Below are 17,278 nucleotides of genomic sequence, written 5' to 3'. Positions count from 1 at the left end.
GGTTTTCTGCAATTAAATCACATCAAGTGAATGATTTTATTTGGTTGTTAACTTTTGCTCTTCAGTCAAATGATTCCTCTGGTGTGACTTCAAAGCTAAGCTTTATTCTGTCAGTCTAAAAAATGTGTCACCTTGCTGTAAATAAAAGAAACATGAAAAGCACTTCGATGATGTCATTTTATTAAACAATACATAGTATGAACATGAGACTACAAAAAAAGGTTTTGTTTTAAGCATGATGGCAGCATTGATAATGCCAGAGCAATGGCAAAAGCAGTTAATGTTCCCCTCAAAAAGATACTCTATAATCAAACTTGCATTTCACATTAGTCTGACTGAGACATGATGGACATAGAAAAACACAGAGATAAATCTGCCTGAGGTTGTGTGACATACATAAAGTATGAACTTGCATTGTTAAGAGTCATGGTTATGAACTGACCAGACCATGGATAATGGACCAACACCAGAAATTAAGCTTTAGCTGAATTCTGACAGAGATACCGTTTTCTTTCCTGGACAGATATTAAAGATACCGTTACAATAAATGTTGCCAAGGTACCAAATCACTGCATATCCAAGCCCCAAGGCCCCTCGCAGCAAGCAGCAGGATCACCCACAGCTGCCCTTGTGCTTCACTTCAAGCCCGCAGGTTGCTCCAGGCCAGAGTGTGTTAGCAACTCCCCGTCCCAAAGTCCAAACGCTGGGCAGAGGGGACCCCTGAACTGGGCCTTGATGGTGTGGATGACCTTGGGTTTCTGGACGTCCACCAGCCCCAGCAGGCCAGCCTCGTAGTCCAGCAGGATGCCTACACGGTCCGGCTTGCCGACCAGCGTCACAGGGACAATCTTGTTGTTGGTCATGGCAAACCATTTGCGCTGGGCATAGCCAAACACCCAGGAGGAGCTGTTGGTGCCCACGCAGTCATCCCGGGACATCAGAGCCTCGGCCACACCCAGTCGAAACTCTTGGGACTTTTTGACTGTAACCTCCCAGTAATGGCTCCCGCCTGTGATCTTCTCATCGCCAAACACGACTGCCCAGTCGCGGAAGCGCTCGGGGTTGTCTTGGACGTGGCTGGGGTCCAGACCCAGCATGCGGTAGATCACACCAGTGTCTTTCTTGAAGAGGTCCAGACTGCTGTGTGCTGTCCTCTCATCAAGTCTGAACTGCAGGTCTACCAAGAACAACATCATCAGAAAATTAAGTCTAAGTGTAAAAATGCTTGTTTATTTTTTCAACACTGTATATATACTGAACTGTGATAATAACCCAAACAACTAGAGATTATTCCTGGCAAGAAGATGTAATGTGGCTGTCTTATATAACCAATTTACACACAACTGATAGTGCAGCTCAGAGATCAGGTCAGACAAGCCCGACCTTGTCTGTCAACAATGACTAAGCTTTAGACACTGCAACCTGAGTACATACGACACGAAAGTAAATTTAACTTGCATGCAAACCGGTTAAGCTCATCAATTACTTGCAATATCATCATCCGCTAGAGAACACCTCAGGTACTGACTATCACAATGTGTGCGAAAATTTGGGGGGTAAACACTTGGAGGAAATCCAGTGTAAATGCGCCCATCCACCCCCAGCTAGCCTTGACACATGCATTATCGGACACAACTTTGTCTGTCAGGTTGCTTTCCGTTTCAAGCTGAGACGATAAAACCTCATATACTGTCATCAGTATATGAGCTTATTTAACAAATCATGTGTAAACATTTGCAATAACACAACAACATTTCAGAGTTTGATTTTTTTTTTTTTTTTTTTTTTTTTTTTTAAATCTCAGAGGGGATGGGCGCTGTCAGTCCAAGGTAACAGCAAAACACAGTTAGCTACATGTTTTCTGGTAAGTCCGCTTGTGTCAGTGTGTATTGTTCAAACAAATGGGACAGGGTGACAGTGTTGTGCAGGCCGGGGGAAAAGCCACAACAACAGGTGACGTTATTAGCAAAGTTTGGATTTAGTTGCGTGTCCGATAATAGACGTCCTGACGGTGGGCTAACTATCAGCACTGACCTCTGAGCTGAAACTACAGCCACAGGCCTCGTATTTCAACAAGTTTTACGAAACGGTTCACTCACTATTTACCGGCGACCTCGATGTGTACCATCTTCTCGCTGACACGGGTATCTGCCGCCTGTTTCGGCCAGGCAGAGAGACCAGAGTCCGTCCCGACAGGCGACAAAAACGTGCTAAGCTAGCGGGTATCGCCATCTTCACCCCTCTCGCATGTTTGTGTTTCCTTCGCCTGTGATGAAAATGAGCTCTCGCTGCGCTCTGGTGCCACCTACCGGCGCGGAGAGGAATACAGCGCCCAAACGCCAAACATCACATCATCAGCACCACGGACAGCGGCCAGCGCTGCCGGGAGGTGTTGGTTTGGCGAACTTGCCTCATTATTGGTCAAGACATACTGTTGGTTTGCGTATTGGCTGCACTTTTCATTGGACCTCATTGTTACATACCAAACATTGTTGCGTGTGTCCTCTCTAACCCCCAAAATTCAGGAAAACTCAGTTAATACTCTTGAATGATCAGAGAAAGTGCAGTGAATTCAAGTGTTTTTGTCAGCCATTGTGCCAGTGTACATTCTCCAGCTGAGAGGGCTGTGGGTTGGGATATCATTTTTGGATAATTCAATTATTAATGCAATGGTAATAGCAATTTGTCTCACTGCTAGTCACTGGGAAAACTAATATCATTCGTGTTCATGTTACCGTTCATGTCCGCAGGCTGTTTGGAAATTGTGCACCCTTTGGGAAGGAAAAAAAAAAACTTTTAGTCGAGATTTAGCTAAAGGTTTGTCACATTTGTTCGATTGTGTGTGTGTGTGTGTGTGTGTGTGTGTGTGTGTGTGTGTGTTGGATTTGAGATATGCAACGAAATGCCCGGGGTTAAGGGAAACACTTGTCTCACACAGGATTTTGATTTTATTCATTTATTTATATATTTATTGATTTATTTATGACATGTTGATGATTTAAGTTGGCCCCTGCATCTTTCATGAAGTCTAATAAATATTTTGTTGTATTAACTGAGGTTGAGTCAGTCTTGTTACCCAGCCAGATTCATTTTTTCACCCCCCACTCCCTGTATCCCGTTGGGGACTAAGTATCATGGTTTATTCATGTTCAGATATATAGGCTACACTGCGCTTGTCACTGTTGCTTTTTTGCTTTCTTGGTAATAACATTTGGCCACAGAAGCGGATTTGTGGTGAGGTTAATAGCTGACATCCGGGTGGTTCAGACCAGATCCGAGGTAATTTGGGGAATAAAGTAAATAAAATAAGTTAGAGATAAATAAGACGATTCTCTCTCTCTCTCTCTCGCTCGATCTCTCGGTTTCTCTCTCTCTCTCTCTCTCTCTCTCACACACACACACACATACACACACACACACACACACGGTGTCTCGGTTATATGCGCGTGCACACTGTGTGGGTTGTGGTCTTGAGGACTTAAAACTAATTAACTCGGAGCTCACGAGTGAATAGCAGCGAGTCAGTCCACTTAAAGCAGCTCTCTCCTCTGGGCTCTGCTCCGTCCATCGCTGCCGCCAGACACAAATGCAGGAGATGGGAAAGCTCACGACTCACAACCGACCAGAATAGGCTTCTTACTCTATAAAAGACGTTTTCAGGTCCCAGAGAAGATTTCCAGCCCCGATCCAGCGGATTGGAGGGTGCATGCAACAAAAACAAAAAATTGGCCACAGGGGAACTCTTAATAAATGAGCTGAAGTGTCAAAAGGATTTTTTCTTTTCAGGCTCCGGGATTCCTCTTCTTGGCATGCTGGGATGATATGCTTCAATGCACTAATAATCGACCAGGCTGATAAAACACTTTGTTAGACCTTTTCTCAGCTTCTTTGCCTTAAGCCAATGAGAAAACTGCAAAACAACACTGCCAGCATGCAGCAGCGCCGTGGTGATGGACAATAATTTATTAAGGGTATGCATGCCTTTGAGTCATCTTGGTTATGCATGCTCTTCCTCTTGCTGAAATGCTTAACTCCTGCTCCCAATTCGTGCTCGTCTGACTTTGAGGAGCAGCGGATGCTCGATATGTTTTTCCATCAGTCCGTGTGAGGGATGGCGACCACGCCGCAGCAAGTCCAAGGGTGGTTTTCTGCACGCTTGCCACTGCTTGGATGGATAATGACGGTGTATGCCACAGGTGTACACAGGCTCCGATTTTAATGACCGCTTTTAATTCAAAACACCACGTCAACTATGGTTGCGCACACCTCTCTCGCCAGCGCAGTGAATAACACTTGTACTATGTAGTTAAAGACAGTTCGCTGTCAGCGGAACCGCGAGTGTTTTGAATCTGTTTTCCGACTTTTGCATTCCGACTCGGTCACAATGGATCTCAAAGTAGAAACCGAGGAGATGGACACGAATCAACCTCCGCCCATACAAGTTTTTGCGCACAATTCAACCCTGCACGGAATCTCGCACATCTTCACCTACGAGCGGGTTTGCATCAAGCGCTGCCTGTGGGTCGTGTTCTTCCTCGGCTCCCTGACCTTCTTGCTCTACGTGTGCGTGGATCGCATCCACTTCTACTTGGAGTATCCCCACGTCACCAAACTGGACGAGGTCACGAGCCCGGCGATGGTGTTCCCCGCTGTCACATTTTGCAACCTGAACGCGTTCCGCTTCAGTCGGGTGACGCGCAACGACTTGTACCACGCAGGGGAGCTGCTGGCCTTGCTCAACCAGAGGTATGGGTAAGCAACCTTCACCAAAACTCCAAGCTACAGAGTTCAATCTCCCTCGCAAACAATTACCTTGGAGTTTGAATTTTCTCTGGTGTGCCTCAGGTCATTTACATTATACTTTCATATCAGGGAAACTCTCTGCAAGGTATCCCACCATTTCCCCTTCTTATATGAGCCACTGGTTCTGTCAGAATCTGGAAAGTTCATTCACATTCTGCAAGTGCGCCTAACACTTTCACAAGAGCCTTTATTGACTCTAATAGTTTCTTTCTTGTTGTTGAGTCATTCAGTGCTTGGAGAGCAGGCCTTGGTTTGTCAGGCTTGAATGAACGGAGGCATTAAACTCCAGCAGTGTTGTCGGTGCCACTGAAGGCTCTGGATTCTGAGGCTGGCACAGCGTGTATGCACAGGAGGAAATTTCTTGAGAGTCTGCTGTCTTCTGATGGCACAAGTGAAATGGCAGCTGCTCTGGGTAATATGATTTATAGATTCAAATCCTCATGGAAGTTGAACAAAGCTAAAAAAAAAAAAAAAAAAAAAAAAAATCTACTGCCACACATTGAGTATCTTTGCCTCAGAACTGTCAGAGAATTTGGTGGCTGGAGAGTTTTCGTGTTGAAAATGAAGAGCTTTGAATAACATTTTTCAATGATTAAGATCATACGCTGGGCTTTCCAAGAAGCACAGGGGAGGTGGAGTGAGAAGATCTCACACAGAGACAGACCGTGACTAATCCCTGCCTTGGAAATAGTGCGATAAATGTGTTGCTATATCCCCAAAGGTGTTGTAATATTCCTTCAAATGTCAGCTAAGGCGTGATAATGAAACAATCAGCGTGGGATGTGAGTGTCCACATTTTGTGGTGGACATTTAGAGTGTTTCCTCAGTGTCTCAGATGTGGCAGACACAGGAGGAGGGAGGGCAGAGCGCTTGAAGAAATGGGAGGTCAGAGAAAGCGTGTAGCTAAAACAGGGGTTCTGAACTGGTGACAGGCTGTCAGTTAAAGAGATAGAGGACAGGACTCAGCAGACAGCGCTAAATGCCTCTGGTGGCTTTCCTTTTATGTGGGGTATACAGACAGTCACTATCCTAAATCTTTAATCATAATCCCAGGCTGAACACTAAAATTAGCATTTTCTCTGTGATGCTGGTGTGACTGATGATCGGTGCTTGCCATCTGGATGCTGTTTCTTCAGTGGGAATGGTAAATTCACATGCCATACTAACTTTTATGTATGCATTCTTTAATCCCACTGTTCAGGTGATGGAGCATAAGGAGGAATGCCAAAACTCGGGCACCAAGTTTTCTTATTAATGTTATCATCTCGGCTTGTACACACTGTGGATTGTTTCTGTGAAGCAGGTTTAGTGCTCATTATCCTGCCTCCCTAGGCAAGGTAGACAGGCACTGCAGCTACACACTTAGCTGTTATACCCTCAGCCATAAATGAAAGTGCCTGTGGCATGAAATCCAATTGAGAACTTTCTCCTCCCACTTCCTGTGTTCAGAGTCATTGGTCTGGGAAATGTCTTGTGGCATGATATTAAAGCTTCACACACACACACACACACTGAAGTGTCAGCCATTGCTGATCCTGTTGGCTTGTGTGCTTGTGGGATTTTATCTCATAAGTGCCTTCTTGGCAGGTTTGTCCACTACACAAACAGTGGGGAGTAACAGCGTTGCCTCAATTAAGCTCTCTTTTAATCAAACAGAGGCACAGTGTCTGCACGGGGGAGCATGCATCTCACCTCTGCCACTGTGAGGCCTCCTTTCATCCTAATGACACAGACAATCTATCAACCAAATATTTAACCTGAATGAGGCAATTCATGATCAGTTGTTTGGGCGCTTTTGTTTGATATGTCTGGCTTTGAACACACATTTTTAATTACTCTGAATGTTAAATGCCCCTTCACCCTCACAAAAAAGGAAATTGTGTGTGATTTTATATCTGTGCATGGATCTTATGGTAGTGCATTCTTGTGTTCTAGTCAATAAGAACCAAAATAGATTTGTGGTATGGTTTGTTTGGAAATTCATACATAATCAGCTTTTATTTACATTGTAATTTCTGGTAGGTAAGCCAAGGAATTCCTGAAAGGATAGAAAGCACTCGGAGGTATAGCCTACAGTATGTGATGCAAAAAATCAATTTAAGTTCATATTCAGATGAAGATCTCTGAAAGTGGCCACATTCATATGAGAATTTCAAACGGCTTTTATTTGAGCTAGTTTTCTCTGAAAAATCCTCGCAAGCTGCTTTTTGGTGAGTCCATTAAAATGGTGACATTTTTAATAATAGCTCCGTGGGAGATCACAGAGAGGGTAGAGAGTGTGTGCATTTACAGCTATTCTGCTCTCTCCTAATGCTGGGCAGCATGGTCAGATTTAGTGAGCTCCACTAAATGAAAGGAAATATCCCAGCACCACTGATAATACTGTGTACTATGTGGGATGGCAGGCTCCCCACTCAGTGAGTCACGGGTCTTTTTATTCTCAGTGTATTTGAAATAAGGACACACATGCACATGCACATACTCATCCACATGTGCACCCTCACAGAAGTAACATATCTGACATAGAGATGGCATGAATGCAAAATAAAGGGCACCCAGCTGCTTATGAATAATCAAAATCAGAGAGTACCATCAGTTTACAGCGTGTGAAAAAGAACAACAATTTGAAAGTGCACACGGCATCATGCACACATCTTATTTAACGTGTGATTCTGATCAAAGTAAAGATTGCTTTGGTTCATGGAAATTTGGTTTTCTTGTGCGGAAGGAAGCAACAGGAAGACAGGAATCAATTCATTCAGTAAAAGGCTCAGGTAACAAGCTTGCACTAAAATAGCCTCATCAGTTCCCTTTCTTCTTGTGACGCCTTTGTCTTGCCTTTAATACTTCATTTCTGTGCTTATTATTAAAGGGAAATGTCAACCATTTTAAGAATTCAGACAAGAATTGCTTGAGTTTTTCATATGGCCTAGGAGAATCCAATCAACATTTATGAATATAAACAATTTTTCCTCCAACTCTGAAAGCAGAAAACCGAGGCTCTAGTTATCTCACTGTACAGCCTGAAGGTACAACACTGACAATGAATGGAAGACCGACTTTATGGACTCGTTGCTGTCCAGGTTTTATATACATTCAGGGTTTACTTTATGTTTGGTTCTAAGCCAGAAAATAGAGCAAAAATTATGCTTTTCTTGCCATTTTTTGTTCTGTTTTCCATCTCTTTTGACTCATTCTGAATCATATTATTTTTAGCAATGGGTGAGCAGTGAAAGTTCACAAGGAGAGGCTGGTAAACTTTCCTGTGACAGATGAAGAGCATTTCAAGGTTGAAAATTCACTTTTTATGAAGTCTACTTTATGTTCCGGCAAAGATTATTCAGTGTGAAGAGGTGCGGTATAAGAAATTCTATCAGTCCATACCAAATGGAATAAAGTTTGCCACTTGAAATGAATGGAGTATCATCTTACAAGTCTCTCTCAGTTTCTTTCTCTGTGTTGTCTGTGTGTGTGTGTGTGTGTGTGTGTGTGTGTGTGTGTTCAGGTATGAGATCCGGGACGTGCACCTTGTGGAGGAGAGCGTCCTGGAGACCCTGAAGGTCAAAGCGGACTTCCACAATTTCAAGCCACGTCCCTTCAACATGCGGGAATTCTACGACCGCACCGGTCACGACATCAACGACATGCTGCTGTCCTGTCACTTCCACGGGTCAGAGTGCAGAGCGGAGGACTTCAAAGTTGTAAGTCGCAAGAAGATCAGATCAGGCAGTGACTGAAACACTTGATTTTGATTTTTAATGCATACACTAGCTAATTGCTGTGTGCACAACATCAAAATATGTGCATACTACACGCATCATAGAAGTGGTTGTTTCTGTGAATGCTTAGCAACCGCTTTTGGTGAAATTTAAATCTACTGTGTGGTAATCGACTATATGGGACTCTATTTATAGTGGGTTAACATATGATGCGAGGTGACATCGCATCATACTGCAGTTGCAGCCAGAAACCCTGGGTCAGCCAGCATCTGTCAGGGTTGGGGCGATGTAGGATCTATACATACACACAGTGCAGTGTGACATATCCTGAGAGTAATCAAAGGCCCGACCTCCCCCAAGTGCGGAGCTGCAGCTGGCTGCTGTGGGAGCGCGAGCCGTTGAGTGAGCCATGCGGAGAAACAAACATGTGCTCCTCTGACCTGAGGGTGTTTGCTGTGTCTCCCTGTGGCTACTGCTGGTTTGAATCCTCGCTCACTCTGGTGATAAGTAATGGTTACAGTAAATGTAGATGTGTGTGTGCGCCTGTGTGTGCTAACTATGCTATGCAAAATGCTTTCATACATAATTATGTTGTGAATGTAGCTGTTTATGTGGGGCGACACATCTCTCTCTCTCTCTCTCTCTCTCTCTCTCTCTCTCTCTCTCTCAATGCGCACACACACACACACTGTATACACACACACACACACACACACACACACACACACTGTATATATACACATAAGTGCACATATATGCAGACATATATATAAGATCATCGCACAGAGAGTATCTTCCGTCAGATTTTCATTTTGTTAAGACAGAAGTGGAATTTCAATTGTTTTTTTTTTCCTGTTAGTTCCTGTTAGTACTATGCAAAATGGCCCAGGGTATATTCAAGTGAGGACTGGTATGACTCAGCTGATAAAACTGTGGAATAAGCATGTAAACATGTAGACTCGGCCATCAAATGATGTGTTTTGATGGGCGAGTGTGTTTTTTGGTCAGCTGAGTGTAAAGGGTCTTCACTTCAATCAATGGCAGTTCGGTATCGTGCACCTTTAAGTCAGTTTTGTCACTCCAGAAGTGTGTGCTGTATGATGATGAAGCAGGGATGTATTATTTATTTTGAAAACATTCCATGCATACAGGGACGGCGGCGTCCTCGGCTGACATACCGTCTTCCAGAGGCTGCAGCATGTTTTCAAGCCAGAGTGAAGATACTGTTTGTCAGCAAGGGGGCTAAATGTTGCTCTGAGGTTAAGCTAAAGTAGGGTTAAGCCTAAGGGGTCCCTTGACCTCTGACCTCAAGATATCTAAATGAAAATGGGCTCTCTGGGCACCTATGGGTCTCCTCTTTGCAGACATGCCCACCTTATTCTAAACCATGCAAAAACCATGCAGTTATTTGCATACAGTACTAATGTGTTGTTGTTTTTTTGCTTATTGTAAAATGGTGTATTTCCTCTTGTTGGGGCCTAAACACTCTTGGAGTTGCATAAATTGAGTTTGACGATGATGAGCCCAATTTTATTCATGTGTGATGATTTTAGCCCCCATAGTAGCCATTTTATTGTAGCGAGATGTTTTTTGAAACTTGATATCATTGTATAAAACGACCTATTGTGATCTCTATGATAATCACAGCTGAAACTTTACAAACTAGAGACCCAGGCCATTCAGAGAATGTATGGTTTTACAGTAAAGGGGTGTGTCTGAGCATTTTCCAGACTGAAGTGATCACCATCCATTCGCTGAAAATGCAATTCTTACAGAAATCTCCAAATGTCAAAAGATTTTGATATCAAAACAAAACAGCATTTTTTTCTGTGATGTTTCTCAAAGAAAAAATTTCTCTCCAAAACACCACATTAGGACAATGTGGTGTTTTGGAGAGAACATTTTTCTTCAGAATCCCAGCTTTCAGGTGATTAACACCACTTCTACACTGCATCTACTGCTGACCCTTTTCTGGTGAAGAGTAGAAGAGTAGGAATAGAGACGTTACAAAGATGTGGAAACAAGTCCGTCTTGAAAGAGATTCATAATCAAATATTGTTTTGAGCTTTTTTTGATCCTCACAGGTCTCAGGAAATGTTTGAGTCTTCCTTTTCATCTTTTTATTGTTATCATTTTCTACTTCAAAGCAGGGGAATGGCATTGTATGCTATACAGCACTGTCCTTTGAGATTAAATACCAGTAGAGAAGGGATGTGAAATAATATTATGGAGCTGTTCAAAGGAATATGTTAAATGTAAACAGTGAAACCTTGACAGATAATGCATCTTTGCTGTCTGGTGAAAACCTTGTAAGTCCAATTTTGGTGGTTTTCATGGTTTCACTTTAGTTGAAGTGCTACAGGCTCGTCTGTGGGCTGAGAAAATTCTTGGGTTTGTGACAACTTTTGAAAACCAATTAAACACACTAAAAAACATACACATTAAGTTAAGCAGAAGGTTTGTTTTTCTTAATGCTCTTGTTTCATGTTGTTCTTGAAAAAAAAAGAGAGAGACACATGGTTTCCGCCTGATATGCACCAAACTCATGCACAGAGTAGTTTCCTCCCGTGGCGTCTGCAGCAGCAGCCGCGCTGGCTTCTCCTTGGCTAACAGATCTCTCCGCCATAAAGCCCTGCTGTTTTTGTCAGCTCACCCAGCAGTTGCCAGTCGTCGCTGGCATCCCTTCTGGTTTTTAATCTGGAGTTTAACATTGATCATTTTAAACTGCTCACAACCACACTGAGCAGATTGGATCAGATTTAATGAAGCTCTTCTGAGGCGCTGGCTGCACCTCATCAGTTGACGGCGGTGGCGTGGGAAAAGCTGCCTGGTCAGCTGCTCCTTCCATGGGGCTATCATCACCGCTGTGACTGCTGAGAATTATTCATTACGTGGCAACTTCTTACAGGGAAGGAATATCAACAACCTGCATAGTAGCATATGGTTTCTGAGCCTTATTTAACAATGAACAAGCTTATTTACAGCAAGGCTCTAAGGTTCACGTTATCACTTAATGCTGCAGGGTCACATTAAGTTTAGGCAACTAAACCATAACGCAAGAAGTCTTGTACCAGTGGTTTTCAGAGAGTGGTGAGATTTTAGCATCTTGGTCTATGGCACTTGGGTAGTATTTATTTATTTTTTCTGTCTGTCTATTTGCTTGTTTAGTAGGGCTTGTGCAATTCAAATAATTGCATTTCATCAGCTGAAACATAGCTAGTTTGTAGCTATTGCTATTTTCCAACTCCTGTCCACTGTAACAAAAAAGAGCCGTCTGAAGTGTGATAGGGTTGTATTACAAAAAGATACAGAGATGGAAAAATACATTAAATCATGCATCATCTCAATGGTGCGTTGTAATTCACATTACAGAGACCAGCAAAACATAAGAATAGCCCTGCATAGATTTCAGACTATTGCAGTAAAAAGTTTAATGTCCTGGATTAGTTTTATTTCATTTGATGGTTTGGAAGCTTTTGCAGAGCGTGCCGGCTGCTCCAAAGCGGTCGTGAGGCGCGGCTCCCAAGAACTACACCCTCTTTCCTGCTGATACATCTGCTTAGTTTCTCTGGTGTTTACTTATTTAGACATTTTAGGGAGACATTTTGAGGAGAGCCATTCTCATACACCTCACGGCGATTTTTCCCCGAGCATTTAGACCGTTTGGTTTGTGCTACCTACATAATTAATTCACGCATTGGAGTATAAACATATTAAGTTTGCATAACATGTTGTCTGCGACTGGTGATGTTTGCTGTTGGTTGTGGGTGTCTGTGTAGGTGTGTAGTCCTAACGCCAACTCACACGTCTTATTGACCTTTCCATGTTTTCTCCTAATTTGAGGGGGGCGGATAATTGATGCTGCTGATTCACTAGTTGGAGCTCATGAAACCAAGACAGTTTTTCAACTCCTCCGTCCTCGCGGCTCTCCACTGTGATAGAGCAATTTCTCCTCTCTTTGAAGAGCAGTGTGGTTCTCAGGAAATTACACCCGGCCAGAACATAGTGGCAGCAGTGAGGTGTTTCCCCTGGAGAGGTTTAAGGCCTTTATTTCTCCCCTCTCCACTTCCTTTGTTATCTACATCAGCGCACAGCTCCAGAACACTGGAAAATACATTTCCTTTGAAGACGGTCTTTGATGCATTGCATTGTTAATCTTTTCGTTGTTTCATTGTAACGTGCTTGATGAATGGAGACAGAGGGTATCCCAACTGACTGCTCTTTCTAAGATCAAAAGAAAAAATAATCCATTTAAAGGCTTTTTGCAATAAGAATACTTACTCAGTGCTCAATTAAACTGATGTGATCATTTGTTTTTTTTTTTTTTGTTGTTGTTTTTTTTTTTTTTGATCAGTCATGAGAAAATAAAAAACAAAACAAAAAACAAGTGACTGTGTATATTTAGACAGAGATCTATGTCCTACTTGGTGGCACTTTCAAAAAGTTCACTATGTGACACATAATTATGATTTTTCCTAGTTATTTTCCACATCTCACCAGCTACTATCTCCTCTTCCAATACTGAGGAAGCTATCAGTGGTGTGCCAGTGTGATGAACAGTATTAAGGAATTATTAATTTAGTTATGTGCCATTCACTGGGCTGAAGAGAATATATTGTCTAATGTGCCAGCAAAAATGTACAGCAGTCTTTCTTGCATGAGAAAAGCATGAAAAATAAAATCCAGCTAAAAATATACTAACTTTTACAGTCACCAAATTGTCTCTCTTGTGATTTTAAATGCAGCTTTTCCAACTCAACTGATAAAGTTTTCTTTTCTTTTTCGAAAGCGTGTCCCTTTACCAAATTGTTCTTTTAAAAGATTATTCACCACTAGAGCCACAAGAGGTTTCTTTTTAGGTTGTGCTTCCCCATCATTTGCTGTACAGTGGCCATTTGGTAATAAGGCCAGGCAGTAACGAGGAAAACCAAACGGGCACATACGCACAACTCATCGTGTTCATTCACTCACTGAAGTGTTTTCAGAAAAGAATAAATGGTTTAGGCAGTTTTTGTGGAGTTATTGAATGAACCCAGTACTCCCTCTTTTCGCTTCTCAATAACAGTTGAAGAGAATCATCACTGCTAATTGGACTCTGAGGCATTAGCGTAGTAGACAGGAGCTGAGCCTGTTTAAAAACCCACACACCAATGATCGTCAGCAAAGGAGAATGGAGAGAGATGCAAAGCGAGAAAGGAGTCCCACTCTGAGGAGCGCTTGGTCTGACGCTTGGCCTTTTTTTGTTTGTCAGACTTTGGCTTTGACAGGTCTACCCGGGGAGTAGATATGCGTGTGTGTGAGTGTTTGCAAACTCCCAGCACACTGCCATCGTGACAGTCATGTTACAGTTTCAGCACCGGGATCACTGCCGTCATGTCTCAAAAAGGCAACATGCATTTGTAGAATTCATGGTTTTCTGATACACAAAGTGTAAGACATGCTGTTCTGGAGGAACAACGAGACGGCATGCTGGTATGAGAGTCACTGCCCTTTTTGAAACTTAGCAGTGTGATGTGCAAATGGGCAACTGCACATGTATAAAGATGTTTTAAAAGTAGGGTGTAATATAAGCCTCAAAATCTCCAGATACAGTCTTATTTTTGGGACGCTGCTATCTCTGGTGGAGTGCTGTGGCTGTAGTGCAAACACACCCAGCACACAGGTTGAAGTACTTTATTTAGTGGAGGTCCTTAGTGGAGGTCTTTAACTCCAACCTGAACTCCCTAAAAGCAACCCTGGGGGTGACAATGAGCTCAGATGTCCCGGACGACACCAGCCGTGCTGGTTGCTGGGAAGCAACCAGACACTGGGGGGGGAACAGCCCATCTTTCCTTTGGCAAGAATAGACAGAGGCTTGCATTCCCTCAGGGTCCCACGGCCTGAAGCGACAGATGGGCAGCAGAGCCGCCCCCTCCCGCAGACGGTGCTTTGTGGGTCAGCCCAGCCCTGCCCCACATCCTGGCTCTCAAAGTGGCTACATCATCCCATGTTGAACTCGCAGAGTTGTGTCACCTTTCAGTCACAACTCACAACGGATGTTTGTCCTCAGCCCCTCCCCCATCTCTCCCACCCTTCTTTAGTAATTTTCCGCATCCCTCATTCATCTCAACCCCTGCACAGTGCATTCCTCACATCACCCCCATGGGCATGACAATCCTCATTATGTTTTCATGCCATGCTCTCTCCTTCTCTTACTCTCACTCTCACTCACTCTCTCTCTCTCGCTCTCTCTCTCTCTCTCTCTCCCTCTCCCTCTCTCTCTCCCTCACCAACTCCTATGCCCTTTCCTTTGTTCTTCTTGTTCCCATGGCATCCTTTTTATTTCCTATTTCATGAGCACATTTTTTTTTTTTTAACAAAAAAAAGGAGGAAAATCTATCTTGGTGGAGAGCTGTTACACAGAAATATTACGAGCACATGAAATCACTTAAATGGGCTCTGAAATGTGTTCCCGCCACAGCACTGTGATGAACATCTAATGCTTACAGGATTAAATTAATATTTGTCCCACAGTGCTGAACGCGGTGTATTTAATGCTGACCACCTCCAAAGATTGATTGATGGGCAGGGTAACCACATTACTCGGATCAGCAGGTGAATACACAGAGCTCATAATAGAGAGAGTAATCCTGTACGTGAAAGCCATCTGTCAGCAGTGGGACTGCCAAACGCAGCAGGAGGGTTCAAGTGCAACTTTATTGAGCATATGCTTTAAAACAGGAACTTTAATAAACATTCGCCTCCCTCTCACCCCACAACGGTCGGTAACAGCAGATTCAACTCTCACCTATCAACATGCATGCAAAGTGAAGTCTGCCGGCCTCCATCGCCTCACTTAACTATTTGTATAGCACCCCAAACCCTTTTTCTCTCACTTTATCTCTCTCTCTTGCTCACTCACTCTCTATTTGTCTCTAGTGCAGAGAAACACAGCAGCATAGCTCACCTCTGCCATTACATGTTATTAGTGAAACCAACCCTCTGAGACCATGGAAACTGGCCCACAGAGTGTGTGTGTGTGTGTGTGTGTGTTTTGTTTTTTTTTTCTTACAGCAGCAGAAGTGGTAAAGGAAAGCTGACCCCACTATTAAGAGCAGGTAGAGGAGGTAAGATGGTGGGAAGTGTGTGGTTTTCATGTGTGTATTTGTGTGTGTGTATGTACAGAGGTACCCAACACTTTTGCCACCAGGGAGCCGGAGGCTAGAGGCAGCCTTGATTGGGTGGAGGAACAGCTCCGATTCACCATCTGCGATCACCGCTGAGCATCAAAAACAACAGCAGCGACTTAACATCTTAATTGCCTAATCACTCTTTTCAATGTCCTTTCATCATAACGCCCACGCCAGTAACCCCTAAAACAAAACTGTTCGCTACAAAGCCAGACTGTGCCTGCGGATGGGATATCTCGTCCCCTGTTGTTTCAGGACGGACGGCCACAGAGCGTCTCCATGACTCCAGCTGGTTTCTAGACGGATCAGTAGTGCCGCTCAAGCACGCTCTATTTGCCTAGACCTGAGAGGGGAAAACGCTTTTTATGAAGACATTTCGGACCGGGGAAGAAGAGAGGGAAAAAAGCACAGCGGGGCTGAAAATAGCCTGGGTTGGCTGCACTGCTCTGCACATGGTTTATTTATCCTGAGGATTAGTGCAGGTGACTTGAGGGCCGGGTTGTGTGTGGGCTGGAGGCAAGCTGGCAAAGGGCTCGCTCTGACTCAGACTGCTGGATGGAGTTTAGGAGGAGGAGACTGAGGAGGAATGATGCCGCAGTTCAGAGCTGCTGTGCTCCTCTGTGCTCGCCTGACCCCGAATGTAGCTGCTGTAATTGTATGTTTACAGAGGTCGTTTGGGCGATGCAAAGGTCTCCGGGAAATGTGACAGAGATGCTGGGTCTTGCTGTGTGTTTTGTGTCAGCCGGGTCAGATGAAATAGGCTCTGAGAAAGCCAGTCTGGGAAGAAATAGTCGAAGAAAAACACACCACAAACATCACTGCCGCCACCTGCATTCACATACATGCTAGAGCTCGGTTTACTTTGGGTTTGTTTATATGTCTAGACACACAAACAAACAGCCGACCACAATCCTGTGTTGTTGTCAGGGAAGATGGACTGTAAACAGAGCTGAATGATGGCAGACAATGTCTAAACCTGTAAAAAGTGAAATAATCCGACCACAGCACAAATAGGGCTGGAATACTGATAAGAAAAAGAGAGAAAAGGAATGAGAGAGATAATGAGGCAGGTGCTGTGTTTTTAACTCCTTTGTCTTGTGAAAGGAGCTGCTTTTAGGTCTTTTTATGTAAACTCGAGGAGTGTGGACAGATGGGGCTCGGTGTCGGCTGAGGTCAGAGAAATGGACGCAGGGCAGGATGAAGTGAGAAAAGACAGATGGGTGCAGTAGTAGTGACAGGTGAGGATGTAGACTTGTAGCCACCGGAGGTGTCAGACACGCCGACACCCAGCACAGAAATGAACCCAGGCTGAACTAGTCAAGGACAAATGGATGAAAGCAAAGGGGAGGAGAAGAAACGAAAATGAGCTGCAGGCGCATTATTTAGAACAAAAATGAAGGTTATAATGGGGCGGTTTGCAGTGGGAAAGAGAAAGCCAGCGGAGATGGAGACAAGTAGGGAAGGGGAAAGCTCTCTCTGCCTGTTGTAAGATAGTATTCAGGGGGAAGTTTAATGGGCCATTTATTTTAATTTGATATGCAAGAAGATGCTGCCCAAATTTATTCTGCTCATAATAACATTTTGTCA

The 17,278-nt window shown here is 43.8% G+C and overlaps 2 protein-coding genes across 2 annotated transcripts in view; one reads left to right on the top strand and one right to left on the bottom strand.

Moving 5' to 3' along the window:
- Positions 1 to 158: 158 nt before the first annotated feature.
- On the bottom strand, positions 159 to 2,284 carry spryd4 (SPRY domain containing 4). Its single transcript, XM_030054768.1, has 2 exons — positions 2,100 to 2,284; positions 159 to 1,177 (listed from the first exon to the last, which is right to left on the bottom strand). Exons 1-2 carry the CDS (start codon positions 2,230 to 2,232, stop codon positions 636 to 638), a joined length of 675 nt encoding a protein of 224 aa, XP_029910628.1. The 5' UTR covers positions 2,233 to 2,284; the 3' UTR covers positions 159 to 635.
- A 2,100-nt stretch (positions 2,285 to 4,384) lies between these two features.
- Positions 4,385 to 17,278, top strand: part of LOC115362761 (acid-sensing ion channel 1-like) — a 31,689-nt gene continuing 18,795 nt past the window's right edge. The window contains exons 1-2 of the mRNA XM_030056829.1: positions 4,385 to 4,746; positions 8,309 to 8,504. Of these exons, the coding sequence (XP_029912689.1) occupies positions 4,385 to 4,746; positions 8,309 to 8,504 (558 nt within the window). The remainder of the gene's footprint in view (positions 4,747 to 8,308; positions 8,505 to 17,278) is intronic.

Source organism: Myripristis murdjan, chromosome 7 (genome assembly GCF_902150065.1).
Source record: "Myripristis murdjan chromosome 7, fMyrMur1.1, whole genome shotgun sequence".
Taxonomy (NCBI): Eukaryota; Metazoa; Chordata; class Actinopteri; order Holocentriformes; family Holocentridae; genus Myripristis; species Myripristis murdjan.
This window is presented reverse-complemented; position numbering and strand designations above follow the sequence as displayed.

Coding starts and splice junctions, on each gene's coding strand:
- spryd4 (XM_030054768.1), bottom strand. CDS start 2,232: ATGGCGATACCCGCTAGCTTAGCACGTTTTTGTCGCCTGTCGGGACGG. Junction 1,178..2,099: donor ATCGAGGTCGCCGGTAAATA/GTGAGTGAACCG, acceptor TGTTCTTGGTAG/ACCTGCAGTTCAGACTTGAT.